General features: G+C 37.5%; 1 protein-coding gene and 1 pseudogene across 1 annotated transcript; one reads left to right on the top strand and one right to left on the bottom strand.

Moving 5' to 3' along the window:
* Positions 1–658: 658 nt before the first annotated feature.
* LOC112183881 lies at positions 659–1842 on the bottom strand (annotated as a pseudogene).
* A 17249-nt stretch (positions 1843–19091) lies between these two features.
* On the top strand, positions 19092–21407 carry LOC112187527 (cytochrome c oxidase subunit 6a, mitochondrial). Its single transcript, XM_024326368.2, has 4 exons — positions 19092–19279; positions 19720–19826; positions 20009–20051; positions 21097–21407. Exons 1-4 carry the CDS (start codon positions 19165–19167, stop codon positions 21138–21140), a joined length of 309 nt encoding a protein of 102 aa, XP_024182136.1. The 5' UTR covers positions 19092–19164; the 3' UTR covers positions 21141–21407.
* The last annotated feature ends 468 nt before the right edge of the window (positions 21408–21875 follow it).

Here is a 21875-nt window from a genome sequence, read left to right as displayed (position 1 = left end):
TCTTCATACCACACTTTTTGTCAAAAGAACTGTCGAATGTATACAATAGTCATGACGACTACAAAATAAAAACTGTCATTTGAATAGAAGTCACATAACAGTTTCTAAAGTCGCCTGTTGTCTGAATAACAGTCACACAACAACTAATGCTGTCGACAGGCTGCCAACAAGTTATCGACAGGCTGCCAGCATGCTGCCGAGCCCTTTACACGACGGTTCCCTACAATCGACTTTCATCAGATGGCGCCTCGATATATGACGGTTAACCTTCATATCAGACGATAGTTTTTACCCGTCGTTTGTTTCAATTTCTGTAGTAGTGAAGTCAGCAGACAACAAGTCAACGTTTCTTCATGATCAAGTTTTTCTCATCGGCTAGAGCAACATGTATCACAATTCTGGAAATTAGTTGTGCAGTTTGTTATTTTCTCAGTTTTTTAATTTTTTCTTAAGCTAATATTAGAGATTCTCTCTCTCTCTCTCTCTCTCTCTCTCTCTCTCTCTCTCTCTCTCTCTCTCTCTCTCTCTCTCTCTCTCTCTCTCTCTCTCTCTCTCTCTCTCTCTCTCTCTCTCTCTCTCTCTCTCTCAGAACTCTTACAAATCACATGTAAACATAGAGTTGTTAATATGGAGACTGATGACTAAGAAGCTAGCTACTTTGTTACTCATTATCAAGCCTCTAGTTTATATAGTTTCCTTTTCCCATTCACTTTCTGTTAGCAGAGAAAGATTTGCTAAACAAATAGAAAGGAGTTCTATCAAATTATTAGTTAGATGGACTAATCAGTTTATTCTATTCATTATACATAGGATGCAACTAAATGAAGCAGTAAGAACATAATAAAAATACAGAATAAAGCAGAAACATTATGTGGTTACAATATATTATCCATGTTGTTGGTTTTACTATGCATCAATTAGTAGTACCAAGAAGACCCTTAAGTTTCTTAATCTCAGCAATGTCAAGGAGAGTAGTCTGTGCTATCAATTCAGTATGTAAATCGTTTTGAAACAGTGCAGTCTCCAAAACATGCACACCTGGGTCATTACTACTGAAGCTAGCAAATATAAGGGCTGGAGTATCACCTGCATTTACTTGGAAGTGAAGCAAACCTTGAGGTAAAACCATAATATCACATTTCTTCAGTGTTTTAACATAAGCTTCGTTATCAAATATAACTTTGCCTTTTGCAACAAGTATGGCCTCTGAAGCTCCACGGTGAGAGTGCATTGAAGAAACTCTACCAACCTCCAAATCGCCATGAGCCGGTGAAATACCAAGGCCATTGAGACCAGGAAATTGAGCAACAAATGTAGTTTAGATTCTAAATTTGTTTATATTTGAGCTGTTACTAGGAACTCCTAGGCCAGAGTACACGAAATAGTCTACCTTAACATCTGAGGGGTTTTTGCAAAAGTATCATGCAGGGCTTGGAGGAGCTGTATAGTCTACAACACAGAAATCGCCTACATCAACATCTGAGGGGTTTTTGCAAGAGTATCCTGCAGGGCTTGGAGGAGCTGTGTAGTCTGCAACATAGAAATCTTGGACAGTAGCATAGGAAGAGGAGAGAATGAGAAAAAAAAATATGAAGAAGCTAGAGGAAATCATTGTGATATGTGAGGAGATTATAGTGAAGATGAATTACCAAAACAGTAGGATTTTATTCAAGATTGATTACAAAGCAAGATTAGGTACAAAACAAACTATTTAATTTAGGAACACTCCTTTATGCAAGATTTCTTACCAAAAAGATGTTACCTGAGCTGCAGCACACAAATCTTGACAAAGTGCAGCCTTATAATAGCTCTATATCCACCGATCTTGACAAAGCTATCCATACTATATTTATGCTTTGACAAAGATGTATTTGTACACTTCCCAACTATAATATTGGTAGAATAGTTATGGTAACAGCTCCCTACTTCCCAACTGTAATATTGGTAGGATAGTTATGGTAGCAGCTCTATAAGGGGACCTGGTGGGGAAGTGGGAAGCTACTACCATAACTAGAGTTGCTACCTTAACTGTCCTACCAATATTTCAGTTGGTTTCACTACACCAATAACTTGAACACACCACACTTTTTGCACAAAGAAAAAAAAAAGTGTTGTGTGATGAAGAAAAGTGAATCATACAACACGTTTACAAAACTTGCGTTGTATAAGGTGGTTAAAATTCTGAACTTTTTAGCTAGTAGGTCATTGCACAATAGTTATAAGAATAGTTTGTTATGTGAATGAAAAAAAAAATAGCGGCAAATTTCCCTCTTAGCCTAACTCAAATTTGGCTCTAAATTGGTACTCCAAAGGACAACAGAATAGTTATATCTGTTGTATGAGTGTAGCTTACAAAATATCATACAACAATTTTTTACTTTGTGTTGTCCAAGTAATGAAGATATATACTGGCAAGATTTCAATGCATCCAAAATGTCATTCATTCCCCCAAAATGAACAAACTTTGATCAAAATATAGGTTACATATATGTACTCCTACAACGTAATTTCTTATTTGTGTTGTCTAAATGAGAGATACCTATTCCTAGTGCCAAAACTGGTACTATGACTGCATATAGGCAGGAACTATCCCTCCTTGCTCCCTCAGCTCAGATTTAAACTATGTATAATCAGACAACATAACTTTATATATGTGTTGTCTGATTCATGAATACAAAACAAAACAAAAAAAACAAACCCCCGCGCCTTTATAGCTATTATCTCCCACTTGCACAAAATAACACTTCAACAAAATAACAAATGACCTTTTCTTCGAGCATCTCTCCTCAAAACATCATCTCCTCTCGCATTTTACTATCCTTTTTCCTAGATCGCTCCTCTCCCTATTGTCTCCGCAATCCCTTCCTCCATCTACATCATGATCTTCTCCTACACACATCACCGCTGAGATTAGGGTTCTATTATCTCGACTCAGCCATCACTCAATTTCATTTGTGAAGAAATAGGGTTCTGCGTATTAGGAACTGGAAAGAAGGAGGAGGTTCTTCAATCCGCTGAAGATTAGTGTTCTTCGATCTCTAGGTTTACAACGTCAATTTGGGGATTTGTGGGCTACTCGATTTGGGGGTTTAACAGCTACTCGATTGGGGTTTTTACGGCTCTTCGTCCTCTCTCCGATTTAGGATTTCTAGGCTTGTGTTGGTCTTCGAATGAGAAAGGTAATGGAATTTGAGTCGCTGGGTTTTCGGTGTTTTGGGTTTGTTGCTATGGTTCTTGGGGAAGTGAAGGTCGCTTCATTACCTATAGTAGTGCTTCCATTGTTTATGATTCATTGTACTTGAAGGTAGTTCAAAACCCCTACATATTCCATCCTCATACCTATTTATTGTCTTTTCCTGATGTCTTATGTTTATGAAACAGGGCAAGAAGAAGACCACTTAGCTCTCCTCTCCTCTCCGCGTCCCACATTCCCTCTTCTCCCCAAGTCGTTGGAGATTGACTCCGCTGTCCTCGAAGCCGAGTTTCAAGCTCCCGGGCCTAACGCCGAACCTCTTGCTTCGGAGGAGCCTGCACCTGCCGCCTTAGAACTTACTAAATCCTTCATGACGGAGCTAGCTCAAAAATGCAAGGAGATTTTCGCTGTTGTACTAGCTTTCTTCCTTCCTTTTCGAAATTTATGCTTTTTGGTCAAATTTTAATTGATGTTAGATGGTGCAGCAGCTGCTTCATCAACTTAAGGCCTTGGTTGATGACTACAAGAGGACCTTCCAGGTTATTTTCTTTAGGAATCTATTTGATTACTTCTACTGTTAGCTTGCCATTAAATTGTTCTATGCTCTGTTTTCAAATTTGAAATGGAAAAGTTAGGTTTGTGTCATGGTGAAGCTTAAAGAAGGCTAGAACTTATTAACAATTTGATAAAGTGGTTCAACCCCAATACATAAACATAAAATGAGTTGAGAGAAGGTAAGAGGACTTGCTTATCTTCATGAGGAGTCAAGCCCAAGGACTGTGCATAGAGATGTCAATGCCAATAATATTTTGCTCGATGCAAAACTCTGCCTAAAAATATCATATTTTGGATTAGTAAATAAGCTCTATGATGATGACAAAACCCATACCAGTACCCGAGTTGCAGGGAAAATGTAAGCACTATTATTTTTCTAGTCACCTATTGGCATTGCATATATAATGTACACTGAACGGTTTTATGCCTTATATGTAGTTGATCAGAAAAAATACAGTGAGGTGAGTGAATATAGTCATCGTTACGTGTGGGTCTTGTAGTTTAAAAATAAACTGGGAGCATTTGTGTTTGTAATAACATTTGGGTTGTGGTCTTGTGGGCTAAAGCTTGTGCCATAGCTGGCATTGCTTGACTAAAGAACATGTACTTGAGAACTATTGATGTCCTGACATCAAGGCTTTACTTCTATTATTCTCTTAGCTATGAATATACTGGTGATCTGGCAGAAATTAGAGGGTGAGTTGTATCTTATGATTCTTTTTTATGTACAATTGTCTCGATGTTAAGAACAAGGTCAAATTCAATGGTTTGTAGTAGAAGAGATTGAATTTGAACTGCATAAGAATAATGAAGGTACCTTCAATCTGAGTCAGATGGAGCCTCACCTCTCTGAATATATGGGTTTGTAGTATACCAATTTTCCATGAATTGGGTGTAAATATGCCATGTTGTTGTTAGTATTTCTTTTCTCTGTTGATACAAACACTAGTTACTAAGGTGTTGTAGTGTACTTGCGTTTCCAAATCATATCAATGATAATTCCTATCTCTATCTCTTTCTGCCTATTTATTGATTTTTCCATTGTGTGGAGTCCAATATTTGAAGCTATAAACTTTTGGGTTGATGTAAGACATCTAATTTAAGATGCATTCATACAAAAATGGTAGGCTTGGTCGCCAACAGTTGTGGTATACATTACTGAAAAATGACCCTAAACCTTGTTAGGAGTTATTATACCATTTCCAGAATTTATATTATTCAGAATTGGGTTATGAGACTGAATTGGGTTTTGATCAGGTGGGCATGCTCCAGGATGGCAAGATGTGCAACCTCATGATCCTCAAGTTCAAGATGCAGCCAACCATGCTGTGAAGAGCCTTCAGCAAAGGTCCAATTCATTGTTCCCTTATGAGCTTCAAGAGATTGTCCATGCTAAGGCAGAGGTCGATCAATAGTGATTTCCTTCAATGTGTTTTTTTTTTTTGGCTTATCTATCATTGATATGTTGAGCTCGATAGTTGGGGTAGCTATTGGTTATGTTTAATTAGCTGTCAGCTTCATTGAGTATTGGGTGATATTTTGTACACTTGTTCCTTTCTCTTCTCCCAGGTATATATTTCCTCTATCTATAATATCTGCTTTTCGTCTAATTTATATAATCCAACCATGTTTTTTTTAGGGTTTAATCTTGTAAGAGGGTGATCCTAGGGGCCTGGTCATTTCTGTTTTCTGCATGATTTTAGGAATTGTTAATTTGCTGAGCATTTTTCTTCTAGTATTACTGATAATGGCTTAACATCTCTAGGTTCAAGTATCTACAAGCATTTGATATGAGTGGCTTAGCCTGTTTTGATATTCTTACTCTTCCCGTGTTTGACACCCAAGCTGAACCAGTGGGGGCATTTCATGATTTTTGAAAAACCTATACTTCTTGTTTTACTCTCAATTTTTGATATCTTAAAGGAGACTCTTCAATGATCATTTTGAACATGGTTTCGTGAAAAAATGAGTTAAAAGGAGATACTTATGCTATTTTGAAGGTACTGCACTGTTTTAGGATTTCTACAGAATTCAGCATTTCAGTCACTTTGGATTCTTGTTTGACCATCCATTTGAACTGCAAATAGCATGAAACTATGTAAAATAGTAGCTTTGCATGTCTACTTGAAATCTGGAAAGTTGTTCTTAAAATCACTGAAAGAATAGTTGTTGATGAATTTTTCTTTCATGTTACCAGTTTTCTGAAACTGTCTCAAGCTTATTGTTACTCATAGAATGCTTATGAGTATGTTTGTAGGATTTTGGGTATTTCCGGCAATTTTTATGGTTTTAGTTCGTGTTTTTTCGACTTGAAAATCAAACCCTTTTGATTATTCTATATAACTGTTTTAGATTTGAAAGGGGTTTTCTTGGTCTTCATAGATGCAGTGTAGTTCTGTTTTGGACTGGTTTTGGGGTATGTCTTGCGCTTATGATCGATCTCTATTTTTTTTACAGGGTTTGCGGAAGCGACACAGCTGGGTTTTTAGGAAGCTGTTTTCGTGTGCTTTTAAGGTAGTATTTTTTTTTTTTGGGCCGTGACCACTTACCTAATTTTAGCCCAAAAATTGTCCACTTACTCCACCAAGAGTTTTTTTAACCCCATTTACCCAATCTAACAGTGTTTGACAGTATTGCCCTCATTTTAATTAACAAATTACACTCATATATATCTCTCTCCTCCCCCTCATCTCTCTCTCTCTCTCTCTCTCTCTCTCTCTCTCTCTGCCACCACGCCCACCACTCCACAGTCGATGTCGGCCTCCACCGTCACCGCTCTATCCCACCGTCGGACCACCAGAGGATGATGCCATCCAACTCCACGATCCCAACCCCTCTGGGCTTCGCCGGTTTTGTTCGTCAGATGTCCGGGAAGCTCCGAAGCTCCATGCCAGAATCGAGTCTGAGCTTCGCTTGCAAGTCTGGGACAACGTCAAAACTGTGGTCTATTGGGGGACAATAGACAGATTATTGCATTCCAATAATTTCTTAACTGTAGTTAATTAATCACTGAAATTAGAGTTTTGATAAGTCTTATGTTGTTTTGAGTTTATTAAAGTACAATAATCTGTCAATGATAGAAACTGGTGATTTTTGGGGTGGTCTATTGGGAGGCAATAGACAGATTATTGCCCCGCAATAATGTCTTAACTGTGGTTCATTTATTACAGGTCATTTAAACAAAATGCTGCTAGATTCATTAACCAAAATAATTAGGTTTATTGGGGTCATAAATGGTTTATTGCCCCCCAATAATTTTTTTATAGATGGTCAGAAGTAACTCAGTTTGGTTTTAAATTAGTTTACAAAAGTACAGGTATTCAAATTCAATACTTGGTGAATTTAAGTCCACAACGAATTGGCTTTTTTTTTTCACACTCTCCACTTCACTTGAACCGCTTCACCCTAGGCCTCCCGGGTGGCCTCTTAACAAGAATAAATGCACCTAACAACAAAAGGATCACCCATATTCCTGCAAAAAATAACAAAACAAATATATTATTGCCCCGTAATAAACAGATTATTGCCCCCCAATAATATATCAGAAATACCAAAACACATTAGAAGCAGTCTTTAAACTCAAAGAAAAATATCACTGAACACAATTATAGAGACTTTATAACAATTAAGACACATTATTGCTCCCAATAGGAAGATTATTGCCCCCCAATAATATTGCCCCCCCAATAATCTCGACTCCGGTTGACGATTTTGCCCACAATTCCAGTCATTTTGCAACAATTTCGGTTGACCATTTGCCTTCACACTGATTTGACTCCGATTGGCGGCGGCGTTGGAGATGCCACTTGATGCAAGAAAAAAAAAAGTTTATTTGTGTTACCACTAAAGGTGGGTGTGGTGCTGGATGTAACGAAGTAAGTCCGCTACCCTAGGAGCTGATGATATCCAAGAAGATTTAATCATCATTAAAGAAGTTGGGTGCTCAGTGAGCGACGAAATTAGAACTCAAAGAGGGAAAAAAATTTCTTTGAGCTTTGTTAAGTTCACTTAACGCATGGTAATTAACGAAGCCTTTGTTTCGGCTTCTCAAAGACGGCGCCAATGTTAACGTTAGAATCAAAGGCTCTAGTTAGCTTTAGAGAAAAAGAGAGAGAGAGAGAGAGAGAGAGAGAGAGAGAGAGAGAGAGAGAGAGAGTGTGTGTGTGTGTGTGTGTGACGCGAGATGTATAGTGGTTCGTCTCTTGCCTTAGCGGGAGACTACGTCCACTTAAAATATTTAACTATATGTGTTTGGGCCTTGCGGCCCAAGTTGATTACATGAGTAGAGTATGTAATGGAGTGGCTTCTAAGTGTGAGGAGGGGTCCCTTTTATAGGCAATTAGGGAATGTAGACCCCCTTACTTTTCTTGTTTATTTTAATTTGTCGCATAACATATGAAACTACGTATTCGTAAGGTACACAAGTATCGAGGCTTAGGACAAGCCCGGAAAATTTTCCCGAAAGGATTCGGTGAAGTGTCGGAGAAATAAGGATGTTTGAAGATGTATTTTCGGAGTGAGTTTAAGGGAAATTAAGAGAAAAAGAAAATTGAAGCAGCCCAAGCTCACTTGGCCCAAAAGGAGGGGCAGATTGGACATTTCACACTCATTAAAGGGGAGAGGTATTTAACGAATACACTCTCTCAAACCCTAGCCTCTACCCTTATTTTCTCACTTCTCACTCTCTCTCTTCAGCTCTCCCTCTCTCTCATCTGTCCCCTTCTCTCTCCGGAAGCCGTCAGACCACCGTCGTGCCGCTGCAGTCACCGGAACCCCATTCTTCACCAAAATTTCCAGATTTTCTCCTCTCCATTCCCTCTTTCTATTTCTCCAACCAAAATCATGAAATTTAGCCATTTAATCCTCCAAAAACACTAGAACCCGAAGCTAAAATTGGGGGTTTTTGTGATTTCTTCTTTCCAAGCTCGAATCAAGGTAATGTTCCTCCTAATCTAGCCTCTATTCATCCAATCTATACCTATTTCTTCCTAAATCCGAGTTTTTTTGTTTTGATTTGTAATTTTGATTGCATGAACCCGATTTCCCCTAAACCAAGAGGCTAGGCTACGAGTTTGGCAAGGATTTGTGGTAAGGATCTATCCATGCAACCTTGTTTCGAGTTTTGGTTGTGATATTGATGATTGGACGGATTTGTAGGTGAAGAAGGCCAAGGAGGAGGAATAGGTTGTGGGTTTTGAAGAAGAAAGGGTAAGGAATGGGTTTTGGACAAACCCTAGAAGTTTTGGAATTTATTTGGTTGATTTTGATTTTGTTGAGCCATTGTTGTTGTTGGAAAAATTGTGAAAATTAGATCTTTGAGAAGGGTTTAATTAGTAGGATTTTATTAGCCTAATTTTGGAAAGTGTTGGAATTTTGTGTTGAGGATTTTGGTGATTGTTGTTGTGTAATTTTGGCCAAAAGAAAAATAAGTGGCTGAAGAAGAAAAGAAGTAGCTTTGTTTTTGGAAGAAAAACAAAATAAAGAAAATGAGTAAAAGTTGGATTAAATGAGTTTTTACCGTGGTAAAGTGGTAAAAAGTGAAGAATGTGAAAGTAAAGGTAAATTCGGTAAAAATGAGGTAAAAAAAGGTAAAAGTGAAAGTGTGGAGGTGAAAATCACGGTAAAAATAAAAAGGTGAAAAAGGAGTACGTAAATGGGTAAAAGTAAAAGTAAAACTTTATTTATAATTATTTACTTATTTATTTTTAAATAAATAAGAAATAATGCTAAATAAAGGAATACTTGGTCAAAAGTCAAAGTCGAATGTCAAAAGTCAACTTAGAGAGTTGACCAGGGTTGACCGACCTCGTAAAACGTGAGAATCGACTCGACTTTGGTCGCTCGGATTGGCGAAAGTTTAGCGGAGTGATAAGGATGTTTTCCTTTTTAAGAAAGCAGTTAGTTTCCCAAATTGGTAAAGGTTGAAAGAAATAATTAATGACCTTATTGAAATAAAAAGGATTTAATGTGCGCGATTACTTAAAGTTGATCATGATGTTTACCTGGATAATTACGTACAAACTAAGTAATGGTTCAGGGAACACGATCGTTAAGGAAGCTTAAGCGGAAAGCATCAGTGTGGAATACGCCGGCATTTTCTAGGTAGGGTGAGCTGTCCCTTCCTTGTTAGAGGCTTTTCGATATATGTGGAATGCTATAGTATAATATTATGTTGCCTGCAAGTACGTTTTTGGTTGTTCATTAGTCGATGCCTAGTGATACCTGTGTTTTCATAACTGATAATTATTGATTACGAAAACCGAGGCTAGACTTGCATGTTGAGATACTGTACCCTTTGTATGTTTGTACTTGTGACCTGAAAAGTGAATGGGACCTAGACGCGTTGATTCCTAGGGATCCTACAGTGTCGATAACCGTGAACTCCGGAGGGGGCTGTGCTCCTATGTTTGTCAAGGAAATGTGAGTACAGACAGTGAACTAATCATAGGAGACTCATGGCCAGGAAATGGACACTTTCGCTACTTGTAGTCACAAGGACTACAGAGTAGTTGGCTGGTTCTCAAAGGATGAAGAACCAGGTCGGTCACCGATTAATTTTAGTTTAGCCAGCAGGTAAGTATCTCAGAGCTCCAAGTTGTGTGAAGCATGCTGCATATGATTTCTTGAAAAGAAACAACCATGATTGTTTTTGTTTGCATTTGTTTTACTCGATTTTACAAATGCGCGCAATCTATGTTCTAGTAGCTATGTTTTACCTATTAGTTTTCAAATATAACTAAGGTTGGGTCGGCCCCTATTGGGCTAGCGAGGATGAAATGCTCACCCCTACATTTCAGGTTACAACGAGGTCATTCAGGACGATTTGGATTAGAAGTGGGTCATTGGCCGAGTCCGTGTGTTGTTGATCTTGTTGCTTGAAGTTCTTCCTTGTTGGTACTTTAAATATTTATTCGCTTCTCTTTCAATGTTGAACTCTGTGAGGTCTACCTACCTGAGAGTGCGCCTCACCCCTTTGTTTTATTGTTGTTGCTGAACTCTGTCGATTCAGTTATGATGTAAGCCCTAAGGCGTCACAGTGCACTTGCCCACTTTATTTTTAAGCATTTCCAGACTTGTTGATTTGAATGTTGGGTTGTTGATTTAAAGTCTTTCCTTAAAAGTTTTCTTGGTATCCTATTTTCTAAAATTTGCATTTTCAAAAGGACTTGTAGTATTAAGTTGGTAGGTCTACAGTACGTCTACGATGTATCAAGCTCCTATTGGCTTAATATTACGGCGCTGTGGTATACCCCTTCAAGTCGCCACAGGGAACCCTCTCCTTTACATTTTCTTCCATGTGAGATGCTAAAACCACTATTCTAGTCTTAGAAAGCATGTTTGTGAAGGTAACTTGGCAAGACCGGGAAGGTAGTTTCCCGGCAAGGTCTTGGCTGCTTCCGACTACCACAGGTTAAGTTGGATGTTAGGTTACAGGATGTATATCGAGGTTGGGTCCCACCATGGCTTGTGGCCCCACAAAGAGGGTGTTACTTATGCTTGGTGATGTAGTAAATCCTTCATTTGTTGGAGGTATGTACACCCCCAATAAAAATTTATTGGGTTTCATTGGGGGTAATAAAAGTCTCTGGCAACCTTTGGTCAATGACCGGAGTCCGGCAACTGGATTCCGACAAAGTCTAAAATAACTTTTTAATTATTTGGAAGGCAAACTTGTCTTTTTATATTTAAATGAGGTAAGTGGGTACACAAATTTTTTAGTGGAGTAAGTGGGCATTTGTTGGGTCCAAATTGGATAAGGGTGCGGCTATTGTCACCCAACCATTTTCTTTGTTCACCCTACTTGCTCATTACACCCTACATTTTAATTTTAATTATTATATTTACTTATTTAACCCATTTCTCTTTCCAAGAATATCCTTATATGATATATCCAATTAAAAAATAAATATTTTAAATGAAAATCTCTCATTTAATTTATACTCATAAAAAAATTAAAATTTATTAAAGTTTCCTAATAAAATCATAATCTGATTTACTCCCTTTTTTTTTTCTTTCAATTTCAATGTTCTCTATTTCAATCTATGTAAAAATATTAGTAAATTTACAACTATGATCAATGAAGAAGAGATTGATTTTTTTTTCTTCGTGTTTTAAATTTTTACTTTCGGTGTTCACAAAGAATAATGCAAAGAATTTGATGAAGATAAAGGTAATGGTTTTGTGAATTGAATAACGAATTAACGATGAGGAGACAACAAAAAGATAAAAAAAAATAGTAATAAATTCAAATTTGGGTGGAGAAGATAAAGATTAATGTTATCCAATGAGAATTTACGTAGTCTTTGTATTTAATTAATTATTTATATATATATTTTTTTTCTTTCATATTTGAATTTTAGAAAATTAGTGTACTTATTAATCATTTTGCACTTGGGTAATATAGTCTTTCAATAATTCAAATGTTTGTAGGGTGAACTAAGAAAATGGTAGGGTGACAATAGCTGCACCCGTTGGATAAATGGTCCAGAGCCTTTAAATCAATTGCTAGTAACATAAGTCATAGTTGCTGGTGAATATATATATATATATATATATATATATATATATAGGATTTTTCTCATGTAAAGATATCTGTACCTAAGCTTATGGAACGGATTTCCAGTTTTTGGCCACTTTTCAATCACATATTCATATCTTAACCGTTCAGTTTTTAGGTCCTGATGTATAGATCACGTACTTTAATTAATTTTGAATCCATTCATTAATTTTGAATCCATTTGATAATAGTGTATTATCAAATTTCTCATGCCATTACTTGGGAGCTTGTTTAAGTCCGTAAAGTGACTTAACCAATTTACAAACTTTATTTTCTTGACCTTTAACAAAAAACCCTTTGGGTTGTTTCATGTAGATTTCTTCATCTAGTTCGCCATTTAGAAATGCGGTTTTCACATCCATTTGGTGTATTTCTAAATTGTGTATAGCCGCTATAGCAATTAACTTTCTTATTGATGTAATTCTTGTCACCGGCGAATATGTATCAAAAAATCTACACTTTCTTTTTGACGATACCCTTTAGCTACTATACGAGCTTTGTATTTTTCTGTGGTACCATTGGGTCTCATCTTTCTTTTGAAAATGCATTTATGGCCTATTGATTTATGTCCCGGAGGTAAATCAACCAATGTCTAAGTATTATTTTGTATAATGGATTCCATTTCACTTTGAATAGCCTCTTTCCAATAAGGTGCTTCCGATGATTCCATGACAGCCTTATATGTTTGAGGTTCTCCTTCAAGATTAAAGGTCATGAATTCGGGTCCAAAATCTTTGGCAATTTTTCCACGTTTACTTCTTCTTGGTTCTAGAATTTTTTCTTGAACTGTAGAAGTATTATCTCCACCAATTTCAGTACTTTTGTTTAATTCAATTTGAGGCAACGTATCTCCATACATTCTCTTCCTTGGATTAGACTTATCCTTGTAAGGAAAAATATCCTCAAACAATTCTGCTTCGGCAGATTCTAAGACTGTGTTTATGTTTATATCTGCAACATCAGATTTGTAAACCAAAAATCTATAGGCAGTACTATTATTGGCAGGGCCAATGTATATGCAATCTATTGTTTTTAGTCTAAGTTTAGTTCTCTTTGGAAAGGGAACTTGAACTTTGGCAAGACAACCCCACACTTTCATCGTTTTATAAGTAGGCATTCTTCCTTTCCATAGTTCATAAGGAGATTGATCACTTAGTTTATGAGGAATACTATTTAATATCATATTTGCAGTAAGCAAGGCTTCTCCCCACAGATTATGTGGTGCTCCCGAACTAATTAACATTAAATTTATCATATTCTTCAATGTTCTATTCTTTCGTTTGGCAACTCCATTTTGTTGTGGAGTATATGGCGCTGTAATTTGATGCACAATTCCATGAGAAGAACAAAATTCTGCAAAGTCTTTGGATTCATGCTCTCCACGTCTATTAGACCTTAGAATCTTTATAGTTTTCTCAAGTTGATTCTCAACTTCTGCTTTGTATGTTTTGAACATATTTAAAGCCTCATCTTTGCTATGTATCAAATATACATAACAATACTTACTGCAATCATCTATGAATGATATGTAATAGTTCATTCCTCCACGAGTTGGAGTTGATTTAAAATTACACAAATCACTATGAATTAAACTAAGTACTTCATTGGATTTCTCTACAGATTTATGAGAACGATCTGCATATTTTGATTCAATACAGATTTCACACTTAGTCATTTTGTTCATTGAACACTTTGGCAGCATGCCTAAATTTACCATTCCTTGTAAAGAGCAAAAATTAACATGGCCTAACCTAGAATGCCATAAAGAAGAGGACTCAATCATGTACATAGAAGCAGTGCTAGTGCCTGCATTATTATTATTAATAATAGCATCCATAATAGGTACAACATTTAGTTTAAAAAGCCCTTCACTAAGGTAACCCTTCCCTACATACACCTGACCTTTGGTGAGTCTAAATTTGTCAGATTCGAACACTAGTTTGATTCCCATGTTGCTTAGAACAGGACCAGACACTAGGTTCTTACAGATTTTAGGCACATGAAGTACATTAGTGAGTACAAGATCTTTTCCCGAAGTAAATTTGAGAATCACTTTCCCTTTTCCTTCAACTTTGGCAGTTGTGGCATTCCCCATGAACAGAGGTTCTCTTTCCTTGATTGGTTGGTATGAAGTGAACATCTCCTTTGCAGAGCATACGTGCCTTGTAGCACCCATATCAATCCACCAATCGGTTGAATTAGTCACTAGATTTGCCTCAGCAATGAATTGATCTTCAGCAAGGTTTGCTAGGTTGTTGGAACTTCCAAAACCTCCACCTCCTTGATCTTTCTTGAAGCGACACTCTTTTGCTCTATGCCCTAGTTTGCCACACACCCAACAACCTCCAGTTTGTGGCTTTTTGAAGGCCTTGTTCTTTTGTGGGGTGAGTGGCTTCTTTGCAGCAACATCAAGAGTTGATTTGGCAGCAGCGTTCTTGCCCTTGTTTTTATGAAACTTAGCCTTTGATGGACTCCTTCCAATCATGTTAGCAGTTGGCTCCATAGAAGTAGCATCAACCCTTTCATTTTTCCGGTGGTCCTCTTCAACACGAAGTTTCAGAACCAATTGCTCAAAATTCATGTCCTCAGTTAGGTGTTTCAGATAAACTTTGAAATCTTTCCATGAAGGAGGTAACTTTTCAATAACAGAACCAACAAGAAAATTCGAGTTTAGTCCCATACCTTCTTCATCTAACTCATGAACAATGACTTGGAGTTCCTCCACTTGCTTAACAACAGACCTGGCATCGACCATCTTGTAGTTCAGAAACTTGCCAATGACAAACTTCTTTGAACATGCAACTTCAGTCTTGTACTTGTTGTCCAACAACTCCCACAATTCCCTTGCTGTTTTGAAGGATAAGTAAATGTCATACAAGGAATCGTCTAAGGCATTGAGAATATAGTTCCTGCACAGAAACTCATTGCTTGCCCAAGCAACAATGGCCCTCTGATTTTCGGCCTTTTGAGCAACAGTTGAAACATTCTCTCCATCTCATTCGGGAAGAGCCTTTGGAGCCTCGGTTGTGAAAACATCTGCTACATGAAGAGTTGTCAAATAGAACAACATCTTCTGTTGCCAGCGTTTGAAATCCAAACCCTTGAATTTCTCAGGTTTCTCCACATGATTTTTCACAGTAGATCCTGATTGATCCATCTTGAATTTCTGTCTTAGATTGTTAGAACAAATCAGTATATGCTTGTAACGAACAATATAATTATATATATGAATAAAAAAAAAAATCTATATAACAACTAATAAACAAAATTGAGATCAAATAGTTTTGAACAGAAATTTAATTCACTAACTTGATCAGATAGAGGCTTGCAACGCAGTGACCTAAGACAGAAATTCGCCCCCACTTGTGCTGTAGTTTTCCGACGTCTATCTAGAGGATACAACTATCTGGTCAAGTTCTTGCACAAGAACTTAATCCTGGCGAATTTTACTTTATGTTTATCTTAGAAAAGATTTAGGAGGAAGAAGAAGAAGAGGATTTTCGATGATGAATGACGACCTTGGTTCGTCCATATATAGAAGCCAAAGCGAATAGTTGCGTCGGCAGTTTCATCGTTGTTTGATTTCATCCGATTGCAACTGTTCGATTTTATCTGAATAATTGAATAAAAATTCAAAAAATAAAATCATATTTAGTCAAAAGAGCCCCAAGGCCTAAGGCCCATCTTTGACTTATATATATATATATATACTATTCCTATTGGAAACCCAATAGGAAAAGCCCACCAAAGCCACCAAAGCCCACTTCTAGGCTTTGTCATCTATTTATTTGTTTGGAATGATGTGGTCTTATAAAGGCCATAACCCTCAAAATTTTCTTCCATGTGGGACTAAAGTCCCACAAGTTCCAACAATACCCCACATTTTCTATTCAAACTCAAACCAATAGCCCACATTTGAATAGAAAATAAGAGAGTTAGGAACCTATCGTTACGTTGGAGAACTTGGATAGGAGATGCATCAGAAAAGGTGTCTTGTGGACTTGAACCTTTCGTAGTGAATACTTATCGGATTCACTTTGTGAAGTAGTGAACGCAAATCTTGAACTATTCACGTTTTGTTGTAAACCGAGACAATAAGTATCACACATATCATATCTATACATATTTCAAATTCTTACGGTTGTGTTCATTTTGGTCCTGAACAAATCCTTACTTCATAAGAGTTTTAGAGAACTTAGCCATGTCGATTCTCATTGATGCGACCCCACATCAGTCTCATATAGGTAATGCCAATTAAGAATAGTCTGTACTATCCCACTTAAAAACTATTAGCATTATTAAGAATATATTAATATTCACCCCTTAATCGTCAACGGAATACACACTTTGTTTCATCTTAGGAATGAGCATATTAGTGTGTGTTATGCATCGTGAGTCTTCCCCAACTAGTTTGCCTATTGAACCTAGACCATGGGATCTCCAATGTTGCTAGGTTAGGTTTCCGCCAAGTAGTGACTCATTGTATTGGCTTTAAGCTCATTCCCCTCGATGTAAATAGTACTTGCTCTCTATTAAGGCCTTTAGTCAAAGGATCCACTATATTTTCCTTTGATTTTACATAGTCAATGGAAATGATTCCATTTTTGAGCAAGTCTCGTATTGTTTTGTGACGTCGCTTTATATGCCTTGATTTGCCATTGTAGATTTGGTTATTTGCTCTTGTAAGAGCAGCCATACTATCACAATGTATGCAAATGACCGTGACAGGCATTGGCCATAATGGAATACCTTCTAGGAAATTTTTAAGCCATTCCGCTTCTTCGGCGGCTTTATCTAAGGCTACAAATTCTGCTTCCATTGTTGAATGTGTATTCACAGTTTGTTTCGATGATTTCCAAGATACGGCAGCACTTCCAAGTGTAAATACATACCCACTTGTGGACTTACTATCTGAATTATTGGAAATCCAATTTGCGTTACAGTACCCTTCTAATACGGTAGGATATTTGGTATAATGCAACCCATAGTCTATTGTATGCTTTAGATATCGTAAGATTCTTACTAAGGCAATCCAATGTTCTTTTCCCGAATTGCTTGAGTACCTACTAAGTCGACTTAAACTATATGCCAAATTCAGTCTTGTACAATTCATTAAGTACATTAAGCTTCCAAGAACTTGTGTATACTCCAATTGAGACACACCATCACCTTGATTTTTCTGAAGATGACTAGAAGGATCAAATGGAGAAACAACCGGCCTATCATCATAGTGTCCAAATTTTCTAAGGACCTTTTCTATATAATGATATTGAGTAAGTATGTAACCATCTGAATTCCTTTTAATTCGAATACCAAGAATTCCCATATCTTTCATATCAAAGGAGGAATGCAACATTTTCTTTGTTTGATTAATTACATCCTTACTTGTTCCCATAATGAGCATGTCGTCCACATATAAGCATACAATGACAAATGCGTTTCTACATTCTTTAACATAGACACATTTGTCATATTCATTAATTTTGAATCCATTTGATAATAGTGTATTATCAAATTTCAAATGCCATTGCTTGGGAGCTTGTTTAAGTCCGTAAAGTGACTTAACCAATTTACACACTTTATTTTCTTGACCTTTAACAATAAACCCTTCGGGTTGTTCCATGTAGATTTCTTCATCTAGTTCGCTCAAGACCCATCTTTAACTTTTATATATATGCTATTCCTATGGGAAACCCAATAGGAAAAGCCCACCAAAGCCACCAAAGCTCACTTCTAGGCTTTGTCATCCATTTACTTGTTTGGAATGATGTGGTCTTATAAAAGCCATAATCCTCAAAATTTTCTTCCATGTGGGGGAAATCCGTAGCGCCTTTCAGAGCGTGCTACAACTCAAAGAGGATTGGCAGCACATGTGTCGGCCCGAGTGTGCCTGCAATTAGTCCCACAAGTTCCAACAATACCGACTAACAAACTCTTTTCTCACTTGGATTGTGCTGACCTCGCCGACCACACCGTCTCCAAGTTTAAAAAGGTCATGTCCTTTCCGACCGCCGTCGATTCATGTGCGGAGCTGGCGCAGTTCCAGCTCATAATTAGTTCTCTTCTCAGCCGTCCACCTTTTCCTTTGCATCTCTCCCCTTCCTTCCCTTGCAGACCTTGAGCTTGGCTCCAATACTGGTTGCTTCGGCAATCGTGCCTTTGGCTCCGGTCAAGATTTCGGAGACTAATTTCGCTCATTTCATGACGCTCGACTTCATCAGGCACCGATATCGAGTTCAGCGTCTCGTCTAGCTCATTGTTTATGTTGTCGACCATCACCATTTCATGAAGAAGAACGTGCAACGACCTCTGTTGGACTTCGCCACCGACGAGAACGCATCGTAGCTCTTGAACACATTGCATGAACCCCACAAGTTCAACATACTCGGGGATATCTGGCAGAAAGCTTCTGCAGCTTCAATGGGACCTTTGGGCTAGGCCTTGTATTGACCAAAAAGTAGGTACTTCGAGGGACGAAATTCGTTAACCTGACCCAGTGGATGAAAAGGCCTTGAAAATAGGTCTTTGGAGAACTGAGGGTCTGAAAACCAACAACGCCAAGTTTGCGCGCACAAACCGTGATCAAGAGTGTTCTAGTAGACAATTTGCAAAAGATCTCCACCATTACGTGTTCTAATACCTTAATGCGTAAAATAAACGAGACCACAGCCCTCAAGTTTTTATTTTTAAGGCATTCGTTATGGGCTTCCAACTCTAATTGCCAGAAGCCCATGTTGTAACAAGCTGGGCCATTGCTCCCTCTTCTGAAAACAAAAGGGGTTTCAGGGTCGCATTTCCACGCTTTGTTTTCCGTCTGGAAATAACAGAATACTGAACGCGAGCTGCTCAGAGATAGAAAATGGCGATGGCGATGCTCCGATCTGGTGCGCTCCGAACCGCCCTGCGCGGTGGCTCTCGGTCTTCTGCGCCTCCCAAGCGCTCCTTCTCCTCCTCCGCCGGTCACGACGATGCTTGTAATCTCCAATCTCTCTCTCTCTCTCTCTCTCTCTCTCTCTCTCTCTCTCCAATAGTCACAGCTCCACGCGCACATATTCATGCTTATTCGAATTTGATATTGGGCTAGTTTTTATTTTTATTTGAATCCTGAAATTTTGTGAATCTGAGAGTTCGATTAACATGATTAGGGTTTTCTGTTTGATAATATTTTGTTCGATATGGATAGTGTGGAAATGTTTGATAATTATATGAAAATTTGGGGATCCTATCAACGCATTGATTGAATTGAAAGCTCCTTTTTCTCTTTAGCTTGAATTTGAGTTGCGTATTGATATTGACAAAGACATATGAAACTTTGAGGTGCATTAGGGTTTGTAGAAAAAAAATATATATCAATGGGCTGCCGAATTGTTTTGTTTTTGCAATTTTGTTTGATCTGATTGTTTAACTTTTTCAGATGAGACGGCCAAGTGGGAGAAGATAACATATTTAGGCATTATTTCATGCACTGGGCTAGCCGTTTACATTCTGTCGAAGGGCCATCATCACTATGAAACACCTCCTGTGAGCTCTCTTCTCGAGCTTTGTGAATAATTCTTTGTATTTTTAGAGTGTTATGCCATGCTGTCTATGTTTAGATTGTTGTATTCTAATTTATTGTCGCAATTTAGATTCTTTGGTATGCTTTACACCTTCACCTTTAGGTTTTGGTAATAATTCGCATCCTGTATTGTGTATGTTTGCAGCCGTACCCATATTTGCGCATTCGCAACAAGGAGTTCCCATGGGGTATGCTTCTGAACATTATCATTTCCCTGTATTTATAGTTATCTTCTATTGACCAAGTGGACTCTCTCTGTGTTTTTCTTTACTGTTAACATTGGTTAGATTTAAATTGTTGACTCATGTAATAAACAACATCCAAAATTTCAATCTTCTCCTAAGATGGATTCTGTGTTTAAAGTAACTGGGGTTTTCAGGGGTACTTGTTTTGTTTGAAGTTTCTTTTAAACTATGTGTGACAACTATATGGCATTTCCTTTAGCTATCAGTTGTTGCTTTAGGTTTTCACTAACCATTGGTCCGTTTGTCTAATGAAGAACACGAAGTCTCTATGTGGGTTAGGTTGGCATTGGAATGAAATGTCTGAACTGTTTTCCTTTCTATGAATTTATGTTGTTGAATGGAGGCCAGTGTGTGATGTGGCCCCTATTGCTGAGGTTTTCAAATAGATTCAGGGTTGGTGAATTGGTAGAATTGGCAATAAAAATAATATGACATATTCCATTTTAACCATTAGGATGACTCGGATATCACATATTTCTGTATTAATCTCAAATAGATGAACAATATATGAGCCCTATACCAAAACCAACAATAAGTTTTTTTTTTTTGATCAAAAAACCAACAATAAGTTAAATTGCTCCTGTGGTCAGTAGTACTGCTTGCGAAACTGGCGCACTTTTCTCTCTACAATTTTTGTGATGTTGGTTGTGTTTCAAAATCTCAATATCCTCAGAGACAAACAGCTTATAAAAAAGGAAAAGGATTGTGAAATCTACACTCATTCTTACCTGCACTCCCACTCATATTTTGAAACTTGAATTTCCAAAGTTGCCCCTTAAATCAATAACATTAAACACTCTGCTCTCCAAATTTAATGCAGAGAAAGTAAAAAATTTATCCTTTTAAGCAATGTTCATGTCCTAAAAGGTTCATGAGAAAAATTTCTGTTCTACATGTTCTTTAGTTTTTCTGTTTCTTTCTATTCTTCTACCTAAGATTGTCTGAAGCAATGTACTGATATCTAATGTGTCTTCTCTGTGGTATACAGGTCCTGATGGCCTATTTGAAGCCAAGCACGAAGACCACCATTAAGCTGGATTGTGGCACATTTCAGTGAGATACCATTTGGAATAATTCTCGTTCTTTTTCATGTCAAAACAGAGTCAGGCTGGCTCTCTTGGAATTGTTGGATATCAATGCCTGCTCTTATTTTGCATTATGAAATCTGGATCAAGACCTTTTGTCAAATTGTTCAGTCTCTTGCTTGTAATCATTAGCACACAAAAATAAGATGGTTTTGATGGGTTGTCTCCTTTTAGTTGACTGATTATATCACTTGATGGGAATGTTTTGTGACTAGCTTGGGCAATTCATTTATTAATATGTTCCACATACCCTGCATTGGTCACCCAGTCATGCCCAGCACAAATTCCACCATTAACAATTTTGAAGCCAAAATCATGTACCAGACCAGACCAGAATTTTAATTATAAATTTATTAGTGGTGAAAGAGGATGAAAATCAGGCAAATATGCAAAATTGCTCAACCACCAAGAACGGAAAAGGAAGGAGAAGTGTACATGTTTGGATTTCTTTTCCTTTTGAGATCTAATGTCCACAATCAAGTAATTTCTCCTTCCCTATCTCAGTATTTTGTCTTACAATCCAAGTAATTTCTCCTTCCCTAACTCGGTTCAGACATTATTTTCATGTCAAGTTGAATATGCTCGAGTGTCAATTTTCTCAAGTCTCTGCTTAGATAGGGGTCAGTCGGTTCCACTGCGCATCTGTCAAACAAAGATCTTGAGAGAGAGAGCACCCTTTAGG

The sequence above is a fragment of the Rosa chinensis genome, chromosome 2 (genome assembly GCF_002994745.2).
Source record: "Rosa chinensis cultivar Old Blush chromosome 2, RchiOBHm-V2, whole genome shotgun sequence".
Lineage (NCBI taxonomy): Eukaryota > Viridiplantae > Streptophyta > Magnoliopsida > Rosales > Rosaceae > Rosa > Rosa chinensis.
This window is presented reverse-complemented; position numbering and strand designations above follow the sequence as displayed.

What these genes read in the sequence shown, in the direction of transcription:
- LOC112187527 (XM_024326368.2), top strand. Translation starts at nt 19,165, where the DNA reads ATGGCGATGGCGATGCTCCGATCTGGTGCGCTCCGAACCGCCCTGCGC. An exon ending in ATCACTATGAAACACCTCCT is followed by an intron (nt 19,827 to 20,008) that starts GTGAGCTCTCTT and finishes GTATGTTTGCAG; the next exon opens with CCGTACCCATATTTGCGCAT. An exon ending in CAACAAGGAGTTCCCATGGG is followed by an intron (nt 20,052 to 21,096) that starts GTATGCTTCTGA and finishes TGTGGTATACAG; the next exon opens with GTCCTGATGGCCTATTTGAA.